General features: G+C 34.4%; 1 protein-coding gene across 3 annotated transcripts in view; it reads left to right on the forward strand.

Annotated features, from left to right (window-relative positions):
• The first annotated feature begins 3,550 nt into the window (after positions 1 to 3,550).
• Positions 3,551 to 14,845, forward strand: part of LOC105049737 (histone-lysine N-methyltransferase, H3 lysine-9 specific SUVH4) — a 52,307-nt gene continuing 41,012 nt past the window's right edge. The window contains exons 1-11 of one of the 3 annotated variants that reach the window (XM_019852579.3): positions 3,552 to 3,632; positions 3,794 to 3,850; positions 3,933 to 4,006; positions 4,098 to 4,532; positions 4,926 to 4,994; positions 5,068 to 5,127; positions 5,933 to 6,001; positions 8,076 to 8,130; positions 8,354 to 8,463; positions 10,082 to 10,261; positions 14,737 to 14,835. In XM_019852579.3, coding sequence (XP_019708138.1) covers positions 4,098 to 4,532; positions 4,926 to 4,994; positions 5,068 to 5,127; positions 5,933 to 6,001; positions 8,076 to 8,130; positions 8,354 to 8,463; positions 10,082 to 10,261; positions 14,737 to 14,835 — 1,077 coding nt within the window. In that variant the 5' untranslated portion in view covers positions 3,552 to 3,632; positions 3,794 to 3,850; positions 3,933 to 4,006. Of the gene's footprint in view, positions 3,633 to 3,793; positions 3,851 to 3,932; positions 4,007 to 4,097; positions 4,533 to 4,925; positions 4,995 to 5,067; positions 5,128 to 5,932; positions 6,002 to 8,075; positions 8,131 to 8,353; positions 8,464 to 10,081; positions 10,262 to 14,736; positions 14,836 to 14,845 lie in introns of all 3 variants that reach the window. The other 2 variants (XM_010929479.4, XM_073242449.1) reach the window with 2 other exon arrangements.

The following is a 14,845-nucleotide window of genomic DNA, read 5'->3' on the forward strand; positions in this document are numbered from 1 at the left end:
AAAACCTTCCGAGAGAAAAAGAAAGAAAATTGAGTGCAGGGTTTCTAGTGTGTACCCTAGGGTTTCTACCTAGGGTTTGAGAAGTGAGATTGGTGTGCCACGAGTGTCGTGAGTCCACCAAATTTTAGGGAGAGATCCATCAACCTCTCAAGCAACCGTGCAAATGATCCGGAACATCCGAGGAGTCGGCATACATTGATCGAAGGAGTTCGATCAACATCTGCCATCAAAAGGGTGAAATCACGAACTAGCATTCGTGAGGAGCTGATCAGACGGGAGCTTCGTGTGGACGATCCGTAGAGGCCAGATATTTGTGTGGCTGCGACGTGATGATCAGAACCCCCCGATGGTGATCAGATTGCGGTGATCGACTACCCGCAAAAGGTGATGTGTTCTGAACACAGTACTGTAAAAAGTTTATTGATTCAAATTTGAATTTTAAATTTAAATGCATGCTGTTGTATCATATTTAGATCTTAGTGTAGGGTTAATTAGTATTAATTAATGAGATTAATTAATAATTTCGCTGTAAAATAGTAATTTTGAAAAAGTTTTAAAATTACCATTTTGCCCTTGCACTAAATTTTCGCTACACGTAAAAATTTGGATGGAGTCTGATTACTGTAGAAGTCCTGCTGCTGAAGAAGCTCGGTCATTGATGAAGTCCGAAGGAAGTTCGGAGCAAAGTCGATCGTGGCTGGGAGCAGTCTGGAAGAGATTCGGAGAATAGTCGACCACTGTAGAGAATCGATTGAAAGTGAAGTTCAGAGAGCGTTTGGAGCAGTCTAGTAGATGAATGGAGAAGCTCATGATTGGAGAAGTCCGGATGGTATTATGGAAGCTCGGACGGTCGGGGGAGTTCGAAAAGACGCCACACAAGATCGGAAGCCGGAAGAGCCCTGGAAGGGTCGGCCTTTTACGAACTTCGACTGGGGTTATTTTATACCCAACATTGTCCATCAGACAAAACACATGCATTCACACATATGCAACATTCCTAAATAGAATCTCCTATCACCGTTAATCAAAAATCATGGAAATCTACCAACTATTCTCAATCCATCCAAAATACTTAGTTTTAAAATTCCATCCATTATGTATTTACAAAATCTCAAGTTCACATGATTCATGCAACTAATCCTCTATTTGATATGAAGGATGAATTAGAAGAAGGATGGATAGAAGAAGAATGATGGATGAGAGATTTCATTAATCCATCCCATTGGTTGATGAAATATAGAAGGATGGATAGAAATGATTATCTCCAGCATTTAGTATAGAAGGAAAGAAATAAAGGATGGATCATATTTATATGACATTTTAACTAAAGCATTCTTTAATAAAAATATTATTATTATCAAGTTATAATACTTATTTATATTAAAAAATAGGATAATGTATAAACTTATAATTTTCATAATTTATAATTATATAATAGATAAATAAATAATTAACTTAATTTAATTTAATAAATAAAATTTTAAATTAATTATATATAAAGTAATTTATTTATATATTAATTATATAAATAACTAATTAATTTATAATTTAGTTTAAATAATTAATTATTTTATATGAATTGTTAGCTAACAATAGTAAATATAAATAGAAGATAATTCTAATTATTTATTTATAATTATAAAAATTATGTAATAAAATTAAAAAATAAATAATAAAATTCAATAGTATAAGATTAGTAGTAAAGATAAAATAAACAATAAATAAATAAAATAAACTAAAAAGTGAAGAAGTATAATAATTTTATCAAAAAATTAATAAAAGATAATTTTGTCAATATAAAAATCCCTTCCTCACATATTCTATCCATCATTTGCTGGATCTTTTCAAAATAAGAGCATGCAAATTGATTAGCATGGATAGACAATCTCTCTTTTTTTTGTTCATCTTCATGCTAGACAATTTCTCTTTTTTGTCCATCTTTTCTATTTTTTTAAACTAAATAATGGATGACATTCATTTACCATTTCAATCCCATTCATCTTCACTCTCATAGTTCCTACCAAATATATGATAAATTATTGCTTTTTTCTCCGCTCTCTAATATCCCAATATTTATAATATGATATTCATACCATTTTGTCCATCCCAAGCCAACTGGGCTTCAATGAATTCAAGAGCCTTGCTATGGTGCTTCTAAAATATATTTTATAAAAAAATAAGAAACATCTTGACCGTTGATTAAATAGATTAATTGAGAAAATTTAATTCCAACATGTTACCCATCGATCAATCTAAAGATTCTTTTGAAAAGCCCGACTTCCCTTAATTTCTATCGCACCGACTTCCCTCACCGGCGGCCTCCCCTCCGATTATCTTCATGCCCCTAGAAAAATCAAAGATTTGATTATAGCATATTATCTAATTTCTTTCGGTATTTATTTGCATGGTAGAATTGAATTTCCAAAACTCCTATGGCCCTACTTGGAACTTTTTCCTAGCCCAAGCCCTATATGCGGACAGTTGAATATTAGAGAATGCGAGTCTATAATCCTGCGACAATGCAGCATAGCTACTTATAAAACAAACAACAATGCTACTGAACAATCCAGCAATCTGATTATCAAAATGTAGATACCACTCCAATTTTTATTTATAGTTCCTAGATTTTTATGAATCTCAAAATAAATAAATAAATAACTCAAATTAGATCCATGGGAAAAGACAAATATCTAAGATTAGAAAGTTTAACTTCAGCACATGACTTTAAGATAGAGACGGATATCTAAACAAATAACAAACTAATACGGCACTAGAAAATAATCTAAAAAAAAAAAAAAAAAAAAAAAAAAAAAGAAAAAAAAAAAAAAAAAAAAAAGAGAGATCTATCTCCCTTCAAGAGATAGAATTAAGCATAGGCAGACGAAGGATACGGATAAAATCTAAGAGACAAGTAGAAGCATAATATTCTTCTTATCATTTGATGACGGAACTGAATTTGGGAAAAATCAGAAAGTTGCCTTGAAATTCCATCGAATAGGTATTCAGCGGAAAATAAGAGAAGGTATTCGTTGGATGATTGATTGATCGGAACAGTGCTAAATAGGGGGAGACGTCCTCCAGCGGAGAAAACCAATCTAGCAAACAACAGCCATCTAAGAAGACCAATCCGGTAAATCCATGACATCTTTGCCGTTGTATGCCACCGACGAACACCAACGAAAAAATAATGTTATGATCTTATCTTTTATGAAAAGATCCAAATGCTTCTCCATGGAGAAGCACCGGCTCCGTTGCCATAGGATCTGGGATTGAAGAGAAAACTATTCTGAAAAATATTCCTAAAGTTCTTAAAATTTACTGCATCAATCATTTCTTTTCACCCATCAGCCACGATCGTGATTGGTTGCAGAATACAATGGGTAAACAATCTTAACCTTCTTTACTTGATTGGACGATCAGTTTGCATTTGCTTGAATTCAAAATAACACCCACGCAGTGGCACATCACGTAAATTACTCCCCATCCGGTGGCATTCTCCAATCCAGTACCTACATAAAGCCATCAATCAAACGACGCCTCCCTTCCATCGCCCCCCGTCCATTTTCATTTCCAATTCCCGCTTCCTCCCCCTCGGTTGTCCGAACCCCAAAAAGAGCGAGGGACGAAGTGAGGTAAGCGCGCTCGCTAAGCTTCCGAGCTCCATTAATGTCGGTCCCTCCCTTCTTCTATCTCTATCGCCGGGAAAATCCCGAGATCTCGTCCTCTCACTTTGCCGTAGCTCTGGATTCGTCCTCTCTCCAGCTATAAATTTAACCATATTGTTTTTTTCCAGAACTTGGACATCCCTTTTCTTGGTGCATTTCTTTGTTTTCTAACCTGAGAACCCGAGGTTTTTGTCATCTTCTCTATTCGTTTGATTGATTCGGGTGTTAGAGTTTTTTGGGGTTTACTGTGCGCATTTTTTCCTCCAGGAAGCTTGGAGAAATCCTAGATCTTGGATCCTGGTTCGGGTGCTTGTTCTCTGAGATCGTTTCACGGTTTTAAGGTAAGAGATAGCTGCATTTGTTCTAGGAACGTGGATTCTTCTTTTCGTCTTTTTATTTTTTATTTTTTGATCGTTGGTGGTTGTTGATTAGATGGTGGGAGATGCGGAGGAGAGGATTCCAGTCACTTTGCCTACGGTATCGGCGGTTTCTTCTGGTAAAGGAGAGATTTCATCGGTGGAGGCCCCGGCTTGTGGGGTGAGGAGGTGTAGCCCGAGATACGCGGGGAAGGAGAGGCCTACTTATGGACAGAGGAAGGTGGAAACTGCTGCAAAGAAGAAAGCTAGGCTTGATTTCGGAAAGCAAGTGTCTGAAGCTCCCTTGGTTCCTTTACAGTCTAATGAGATGATGGGTTTGAATATTGGTGATGGTGTAGAAGGAGAGGCCCTGCTGGGAGGAGCACATGGTGGTGTGGTGAATGGAGAAGGTGTTGATGGAGACCTGCAGGCAGGTTCTGGTAAGAGTGCACATGCCAGAGTGAAGGAAACACTAAGGGCCTTCAATGGCCACTACCTTCACTTCGTTCAGGTTAGTGGACCAACATAATAAAAGGCCCATCTTTATTTCCTCTTTGCTGTGGAAAAATACTACGTTCTCCCTAGACTTCCGTGTGCTGAACTGCTAGACTACATGTATGAGATTCATGCATTTGGACTGATCCACAGATATCAGTTCGGAATTGAACTATGGAGGCTCATAGTCCATAATGTCAAACTGAGAAAAACATTTTTGAATACTAAATAGATTTTAAATACATCATGAATGCTTAAGGAAGTGGAACATATAAGTGAATTATGCTGTCATACATTTGAAAAAAATGATTTAAAAATATGCATCCCATGTATTTAAAAAATACTTGTGTGTAGCAGGCTGGTTCATCTCCATTTTATTGCATAACATGCACTTAAAATTGCTGGACAGGAGGAAGAGCAAAGAGTTAAGCAAGTGGAGGCTAAACTTTCTAAAGTTCCTAAATCTTCAAATTCTAAGGTGAGTTTCAGCTAGTCTGCCATATATTCTTTCTTCTGAGTCATGTTTATCTTTGTTATTTCAATATTTGCAGCTGAAAAAGAGGAAGGGCAAGAAAGAAGAGGTTGGTGTATCGGAATTAAAAGAACCTAAGGTAAACATATCCTTTATTTATTAGTTTATCTACTAGTTATCTCTTTCATTGGTTTTATTTGATACATCAAGGATATTTTAACTGGGTTTAAAGTAGTGCACAAATTTAACCAGGAAATAAATTCATTGACTCATTCTTGTTGCTTTCATTGTCATTTCATTGCTTTGATTCATTTTTTGTATTTCAAAGATATGTTCTATCTTTCTTCATATGTTCTTTATAAAATTGTATAAACATCAGTGGCATATGGAGGGTGATAATACCAAAAGACACTAATTAGAGTCTCATATATTTAAAAGGAATATTAACACTAAATGGTACCTAGAGTTTTACAATTGAAACTGTAATTAGTGATGATAATTTTTTTTTGGTGGGCATTAGTAACATCCTGTTTCATTAAAATGAATAACTATGCATTTTGTGTTGTTTTGCTTGCTAAATGACCATTTTCATGTAAAAGTTCAAGTGCTGTTATACAATAGTATTATATGTCATCTGCTAACCTACTCAGTTCCAAGATAGCAAACTTGCAGCTTTCCTCATTATCTTTAGATGGTCGTCGAAATTGCATTTGTATAATAATTCCAATAATTGATGCTTTAACATGTTTAAGCCAATATAGACGTTATATTGTTATTTGATAATACAAAGCATAGCTTTTCTAAGATTATATGCATTTTGTATTTCCACACAAGCTCAAACTATTATGTTGAGGGTGAGGTCTAAAAGTCATTCAATTCTACATAAACCTTGCAGTCCGTGTTTCTTTTTTATAAATAACACGCTTGATTTATTTGTTGTGCAGAGAGGAGGTGGTTGTGAAGAGGATATAAAAAGGGCATCAAAACGACCTGATCTTAAGGCAATTAGCAAGGCATGTTTTACTTCTTTGTTTTGCATCTATTTCTTCACAATATGTTGCATTCACTACTTTACTTACCAATTAAGTACAAATAGTTGGTTTCATTTGTATGAGTCACTTTGTTTTTCTTTGATCTTATCAGTTCTGGATTGTTAAGATGCAATTTGGATTAGCTTTTTTGGTTGTTGATGCAGTAAAGAAGATTGGTTTGCAACATTTTTTTTTGTTACTAACTTGCATTTCTGGTCCAAGTTTCAACATAAATGCACAACTAAGTTTGCTTTCACCTTCATCATTTTATTCAGGTTTTGGTTTGTACATAACTTGCTTATACTTCTAACTGTAGGTTGGTTTATATGGTACTTTTGTTCTGCTATTCTGAAAGTTGTTGTAACTACAACAGCTTATCATTTTCAAATATTTTGCTTACTAAACTAAAATTAGAGTGCAACAATCAACGTGCTGCTTAACAACAAATGCTTTGTTTCTCCCAGCTTTTATAAACAGATGAACTTAACATGCAGTTTAGAACTAGTCAGATATTTTCAGAACCCATGAAAGCAAATTCATAGATATATGTCATGTTGAACATGGTAAAATGTTAGTTTTTGTCTACATTTCGACATATTTACACTACTAACTAATCAATATTCATATAGCATTGTAATATTATAAAAACTGTTGGTTTATGTTTCCATATGAGTATATATTTCTCTGCTATGTGATGACAAAATTGACATGCCACTTAATATAAAAAGAAAAATCCATGTTTGCCCACACAAATGTATTTCTTAATATGTTTTATATTTATACCATCTGCTATCTCCTAAATCTTTATTTTATTTCTTGTTTTTGTTTAAATTTACATTACTGTCACTTATTCTAGTCTCTATTATATGAATACACATGTGATTAGCTGTTTGGGTTTGTAATTATCAAAATGTCTTAAACTTCTAAATTGAACTTTTTTGGCTGTTTATTGGACAAAGGAGGTTCATTGAAGATTGTCCTTGTTTGATCGTAGAACTTTTTGTGGTTATATATTTTTATGAATGAATGAATGTTATAGTGTCTTTGACTCCTAAGGTTGTTTCAATACATCAGATTTAGTTAGTGTTTCTAGATTTTGCTAATTACTATTTTTTTAATAAGTCATGTATGCATGAGACTATGAGATGTTTTTGAAACATGGAAGAACTAGAGGCTGCTAACTAGTGCAGTTGGTAAGTTCATTGAAGGCTGGTATTGATGACCTGGGTTGGAGTCCTGCCCTCACATGATTTCGTCTAGTTTTCATCCTATCCTAGTTCTTAGAAAAAAAGAAACATGAAAGAAATGAGTGGACTTTTTTAATTGAGATGTTTACTAACCTTAAGCATGTTAGGTATGTACGAGTGCTACTAAGACTTGATCTGGATAAGACAAACCTTACCAAAAAAGTGTAGTAAATATGCATAAAATAACTGAAAAGTTAAAAAATAAAATGATAAATTCTTTATGTTATTTGTCAAAATTGCAAAAGTTTTAAGTGTTCAAGAAATATTTTCTCCTATTAGATTGAAGAAAATAATACAAGATATATGACATCATGTTTTTTGACATTCCTGGACGGTAAAGACATCTATGCAGTTGGTTGTGATTGTGCAGTTTAATAGCTACTCGCATGCTGCTTTGACAAGGCATATTTTTTCATCATCTCATGTAATTGGGTATTTTTTTTAAAATTTAATTAAATAATATCTAGCTTTGCATGAAACAGTGTCATGGAAATCATCAAAAGCTTGCAACCATTGTTTTATTTTGATTTTTAAAATATTAGGTTTTCTAACATAGTAGATGACAATTATCTAGGCTGTTGATTTTCATGATCGATATCTAATATTTTATTCGCATCCAAATTTTATTACATGGATGCAGATTTTCCTTTAGAATTGTGGTTTCACTTGCCCAATAATTAATATTTTAAGTTGATTTATTTTGGGCATGTTGCAAAATACTTGGCAGTGTGATGCTTTTCAAGTGTCAAAATTCTGGCTGTAATCTTTTAATATTACAATGTGATTTCTTCTTCCACTTTGTTTTCCAGATGATTGAAACTGGAGCTATTTTGTACCCTGAGAAGAGGATAGGCCATCTTCCTGGTTAGTTATTGCTTCTATTGGAAATTGTGATCTGCAATTCCAGTCTTATTCATCTAATATGATTATTATGATCATCACCATCATCATCATCAATATCAATGCCAAGTTTTATGTGTATTTTTACTTCTTCTGAAGAAGTCCCCTTTAGTGCTGTTGTAATGTAATATATCCAGTAACATGTGTTAAGATATGTAGACTAAGAAGTTGACATATCTTTTGGCAGGAATTGATGTTGGGCACCAGTTCTATTCACGAGCTGAAATGGTGGTTCTAGGTCTTCACAGTCACTGGTTGAATGGAATTGATTACATGGGAAACTCCTATGCAAAATTGGTAATTTATAGAGTATACCGTCATGGAATCAGTAATAGCTAATTGTTTGTGTGTTAATCATTAAATCTGGGGTATTGTGTCTTTGTGTGATCTTTGGTTTATAATTTGTGCCTGAGAAAATAATGATAGTCACCTTTCTCAAATTAGCCACTTTTCCTCTCAATTTAGAGCCTTTCCAAGTCCATGGAAGTGTATTATGAGCTGAATGCATGGTTATGGTACTATGGTTGGTCTCCTTATTAACTAGCCATGTAGCTTTTATGGTGAATCTCACTCTTGCCTAAAGCTGCCTGGATTGGAGATTAGGACATTTATGTTGGCAGACTTTTTGTTAAGATTGAGTATAATTCATTCTAAGGTTTTACGTTCTAGTGGGATGGGGGGGCGTTTTAGCCATCCTGTCCCATTCCTATTAAAAAATAGGATTGGGATGGATTTGGGATTCCAGAACTGATCCACATGAGAAGAAAAGAAGAAAGAGGAAAGAAAGGAAGGAAAGAAGAAGAAAAGGAAAAAATGAAATGAAAGAAGAAGAAAAATGAAAAAAAGAAAGGAAGAAAGAAGAAAAAGAAAGAAAAGCAAGGAAGATAGAATAAAGGAAAGAAAAGAAGGAAAGAAAGAAAAAAGAAAAGAAGGAAAGAAAGAAAGGAAAGAATGGAAGAGAAACAGGGGATATGTATCGGGATGTATGACTTGGACAACTGTCAGGATAGGATGGGACTGCGGGGCATCCCGTTCCATGGAGAAACTAGGACACCTTTGTCCCATGGGATTTAAAATCTTGATTCATTCTCAAACATGGATTATCAATGCCCATATAGATCGGATAGGCCTTGTTGGTGAGGGTATTTAAGGCAACTATTAGATTTCTGAGTGAATTTCAATGGTTTAACCATGCAGTTTTCCTGCAGTACTTTACCATGCAGTTAGGTATTCTCCTTAGTGTTTTAAGTAATTATGTGCCAGTAGGTTTTTGTTTTTTTGCATTGCATCTCTTTTTTCTCATTATTTCTTATGTTCTTTGATTGCCACGTATGATTGTCCTTGACATCCTCTATAAGATTTTCCATGATTACCTGTTTTTGCCAATCTTGTCTTGCTTATGCCGTATTGGTTATAGAATTTCAATGGTGGTTCATTTGGGTTATTTTTCCTTCTAAACTGTCTGCTGAGTAAATGTTTATTGCTTGCATAACTGCATGCATGCTTGGTATGTTTATCTACTTAATTTCATTAGTTGATTAACTGCTAGCTAAACCTTATGTTGGTCCTTTTTTAAAAAAAAGACTGATTGAACATTTTGGTCCATATTTCTGAAGCCATTATATGTGTTTAGTTGTTTATAAGAATAAACCTTTGTCATTCACTTTATAATTTCTTTCTCTGAATGTGTTATGCTTTTGTATATTACTAAATGTATTTTGTACTTGAAAAGCTTTTCAGCCAAAAAAAAGCTAGTATGCTTCTTTATGTTCTATTTACTTCAAGGCATGATTTGCAAGGGTCCTTTTGGTTATTTGGTGCCATGATATTCATGCTCATCTATGTACTTTTCTCCCAAAATCTCAAAATAGAACGCATATAGTCATCAATTTTTCAAAACTTTTGATTGTGGTAGGAGCAATACAAGGGCTACAAATTTCCACTTGCAGTATGCATAGTGTTATCTGGCATGTATGAAGATGACTTGGACAACTCAGAAAATGTTATTTATACTGGTCAAGGTGGACATGATTTACTTGGTAATAAGCATCAGATCCGAGATCAAAAGATGGAACGTGGTAATTTGGCATTAAAGGTTTGTGTTCCTTGTTTTTCTTATAAAAAGTTTTCCCATTATTTGTCATATTTTTAACTTCAAGATAAGCATGGTATTACTTCTACAGAAGTCAAAGGTCTCATACATGTCATGTGAGGTTTTGATGGTTGTTTTCAGTGGATTTAATTATTTCTTTTAAGTTTAGATAGCATTATGAAGATGTTGTGAAACAAAGAGTAAAAAGAAGAAAGAAGTGAAAATGAAGATGGTGGAAGTGGCACAACATTCTTGAAGGTGTTTGCACAGTTCTATCTATTGTATTGGTGATCAGATTAGTTTTTCACATGACCAAACTGCCAAAAACAGATTCATTTTATTGACATGTAAATAAACAGAGGTGGAAGTTAAACCTGTAGGCTTCGATGCTGCCAAACTATTTAATGGATGGATATCAATGCAACCAAGATTGAATGTCAAACATTACTTTGACTGTTGTGATATTCCAGGTTTGTATATAAACCTGCTTATGCATAGTGGTTAGCTGGTTATACCTTCTTATGAGGAACATGACTGTCCATTTCAATATTCTCAACCTGCGGTTGATGATTTGACAAAATTCATGTGATGCCGCCTAAATGCTATATCTTCCACTGGATCATTCACTGGAAAATACATCTCAGTTGTAAGTTAATTTTTGCCATTCACACAGTTTGAGATGTTAATGTTGAAGGGTTGATGTTGTTGAGATTGGCCTTATTCGAGTTGATAAATTCCTCCACTCAAGTTGGCCCATGTTTTCTTGATTTTGGTATCTTGGATGTTAACTTGCACTTAGTTGTAACAAATTAGCCAGGACCCAGCTTGATGTTGTTACTGTCCCTAATGAGATGACCCAAGGTCCCAAGCATAGCTACCTTACTTGCCTCAACATGTCTCACAAGTACTAATAGAATGTTGACCTGCTAGTCTAGATCTACAAAACACATCCTGTCATGCTCTGCCTGTCAAATTCATACAAGATGTCAGGATATTTCTTTTGAGCTTTCATTATATATCTACTCTATAAACTTAGTGTCTAAAATTAATGCTGATTGAGTATAGCTTCATGCATCTTTGTTGTCAACCTAAGGCCACCATCAACTTCTGCCCATGGTTGGGCCTCTGAACTTAGCATGTGGTCTGTTTCTAATGTTGATCGTTTTGTTGCCAATCATCAATCCTTCAGAGTCAATATGACCTACCTAAACATTTAGATGTTTTTTTGGTGTGGAAATTTAAAAAAGAAGCAAAACTTTAACAAATCTATGTTGTGGGTGTCTTGTGAACTGAGTGATGAGGGGAACCAGGTTTGTAGTTTTGATTAAAATCAATCTTCTTTTGCCTAGATAAAATTGAATTTGACCCTCAATTTGGGTTTTCATCCCGCTCTGGTAGGTTTGGCTAGTTTCTGTCTTTTGGCTGAAACTAGCTGCGTATAGTCATTTTTTAAAAGTTTTATTTTGGTCTTTACTATCATACTAGGTTGTGGATTATTTCTTTGGGTATATAGTCTGTATGCTGTCAAAATTTGTTTTTCTTTTTTTATTTAGTTACATGAGTAGATAGTCGATAAAACATAACCTTGATAGGCCAAGGCCTTCAAAAAGCCTTATTATAGCACTTTATAAACACTAATGCAAACAACCAAACAGAAGACATTATTATTCACAATAATGATGTCATTTTTCTATATAAGTTTGTTTCATGTTTTATATCTTTGTTCTATAATAAGGGAATGAATAATTTATTTGTCATGAATTGATTAGCATCATTTATGGTATAATTTGATTAACATTTGAATTTAAAAATGATAATTTATTTGGATGACCAGTGAAAATATAAAATAATGCATCATTGGAGCAAAATGACGGTTATTAAAAGATCTGTTTTATTTATACGTAATATAAGGAGAGGCCTCCAAAACAAGTATAATTATCAAATTAGTTCTATTTTTAAGTTAATGGTATATTCACAACATTAGTATAAAATTGATATCATTCTAAAAATTAACTGGCTAAATTAAATATTATGATGAAATTGCCATTCCTTTTCTATTGATTAGCAATGGAACAGAAGTGATGGTTCCAGTTCTGTCTTCCTTTCCTATTCCATTCTGTTTCCATTTGGATTTTGTTTCATTGCTATGAACCACACGAAGCATACCCACTGTCTGATAACTTTTGTTGACTTTGTTTTTTTGTTTTTGTTTTTTTTTTTTTTTTGTTTCTTCCTTTTCATCTTCTGGAAGCCTTTGCAAAATTTTATAGCCAAAACTCCGAAACTTAAGTGAAAAGCTGCCAAAAAACTGCTGAAAATTGCCAAGTCAAAATCCACAAATCTGACCAAAATCGATAATGAAACTGAGTTTTCAAAGTTTAGGAGTAAAACTAGCATGAGGGACATTTTGTGTAATAATATATCAATGAGTGAAACCTCTAGCAATCTGATCTGAACAAGAAAAATGGGTTGAACAATATGCTCCCAAGGAACATCACCATAAGGGGGAGGTTAAAATAAAGGCGGAATGAGCTACATGTTGGTGAATACTCTATCAGGAGGTGGAAGGACAGGATAATTTAATCAAATAAGAGACCTTTCTGGATTGCAGAATTACACGTTGCATCTCCAAAGCGAAACGTAGCTGTCTAATTTCAAATTTTTTTTTTTCACATCTTATTATCCAAAATGTATGGCCATCAGAGTAATCAATTGTTGGTTGAATTTTGACATTTGGGAATTAAGTTGTTGAGCTGATATTATCTATCTTGATTCAATTTAAATGATGCAATCAAACTAACCAAAATGCAGAGAAACTCCTGCGGTGGTAGGAAAAGCAATTATGTAACTTGTAAGAAGAAGAGTCAGATCTCAAGATGTGTAAATTGGGCCTTCTATTTGGGCTAACAAGGTTGTCACTAGTGGCCACATAGGCAGTGCATTTAGTCTCTTGGTTAGCCTCACTGGAGGCACCTGACGCTTTCCAGTCTGTTATGTGAGGCTGCTGGTCCAGTGGCTGGGTTGGCATTTAGCTGCCTATGGGCCACTTTGTTAGCAGGCAGGCACCTATTTCTAATTTTATCAAACACTTCTGCTTATCTTTCCAAGGAGTACTATAATTCAAGCTGCCCTCTTGTAACTCTAAGCTCTCCTCTCCATCATTAGTGGCAAGAGTAGAGTTTAGGGCACGGAACAGGAGAAAAGGGGAAATCATAGTTTATGGTTATTATTACTTGTGATGGGTTGATTACAAGGCTCTGGTATTAACTTTAATAAATTTTGGGAATTTTAAACCCTAGGTGCCAGCCTGGCTAATGAGGCTGCTTAGGCATTTAACGGATTCACACTTTAGGGTCATATAGGTATTTCGTTAGCCTTTTTGGCCAAATATATGATTGAACTCATCACTGTTTTAATGTGTTAATTCTGACCAGTAATTTTGGTCAAGATAATAATGGAATTCTATAATCTTTGTATCTCTTCATGTGGGAAGACTTCTTTCATAGTCTCCATTGTTTGTTAAGTTATTAACCTAGATAGAGTGAATCCAACAAAACAAATATATTAAGTCTTTTAATGTAGAAGAAAAGAAACTGCCTAGATGCTGAAGCTGTAAAACTTTGCTCTAGGCCTCTCATCACCCATAGAAGAGAAGGGAAATCTTTTTGAACAGTTGCCATGAGGGTTCCATATTAATGTGACTGCAAGCTTCTTTGCATCATCTAAAATGTTCTGTTGGTGTAGCAGTTTACCATGGCAGACATCTCTTCTTCTTCTTCTTTTGAATATCATCCAATGCCCTCATTAAATCTTTCCAGCCAATATATGTATTCTTGTCTGGATATTGGCTTCTATGGTTTATGGTTAGAAGAACAAGAATCATTGGGGTGCCAGACTTGCCACAAAGTGTAAAGGAAGGAATGGATGATAGTCGACTAAGTTGTATTGGATCCTTAAGTACTGGATGTTGTTGTCCAGTTATGATTTTCTGCTCATTCTGATTTATTTTTTAAGGGCTTTGATCTTTTGGACATTTCTGTGAGCATTTCTTGTATCATGTAATCTTGCTGCTTAGATTAGCATGATAGTTTGTTTCTGGAGTGCACTGACAGTCGTTTTTTTCCCCCTTAAAGAATAAAATACAAACTCATCACATGCTTCATTTGGTTTTCCTGCTTGTAGTGGACATGCATACAAGGCCTTATGTTTGCAGGAGTAGATCATCATATAGAAAAGCTTGTACCAATTCACTTTTTAATTGACTTTTGCATGATAAATCTGGCTTATTTATGTCATTACATGTATGTATGTGTAGACACATATAAAGATTTATACATCCATGATTGCATGTATGACTGCATATTTATATATATGTGGATATTTTTGTTACATGTATCGTTAGCTTACTTTTTGTTAGCATAATTTGTTTGTGCATCCATTTCCAGTTTCCGAATTGATTCTTGTTGTCACTTTGCCAGAATAGCATGGAAGCTGGTTTACCAGTTAGAGTTGTCCGTGGACATGAGTCAGCAAGCAGTTATTGTGGAAAAGTTTATACATATGATGGTTTATACAAGGTTAATATGG

This window comes from Elaeis guineensis, chromosome 8 (assembly GCF_000442705.2).
Source record: "Elaeis guineensis isolate ETL-2024a chromosome 8, EG11, whole genome shotgun sequence".
Taxonomy (NCBI): domain Eukaryota; kingdom Viridiplantae; phylum Streptophyta; class Magnoliopsida; order Arecales; family Arecaceae; genus Elaeis; species Elaeis guineensis.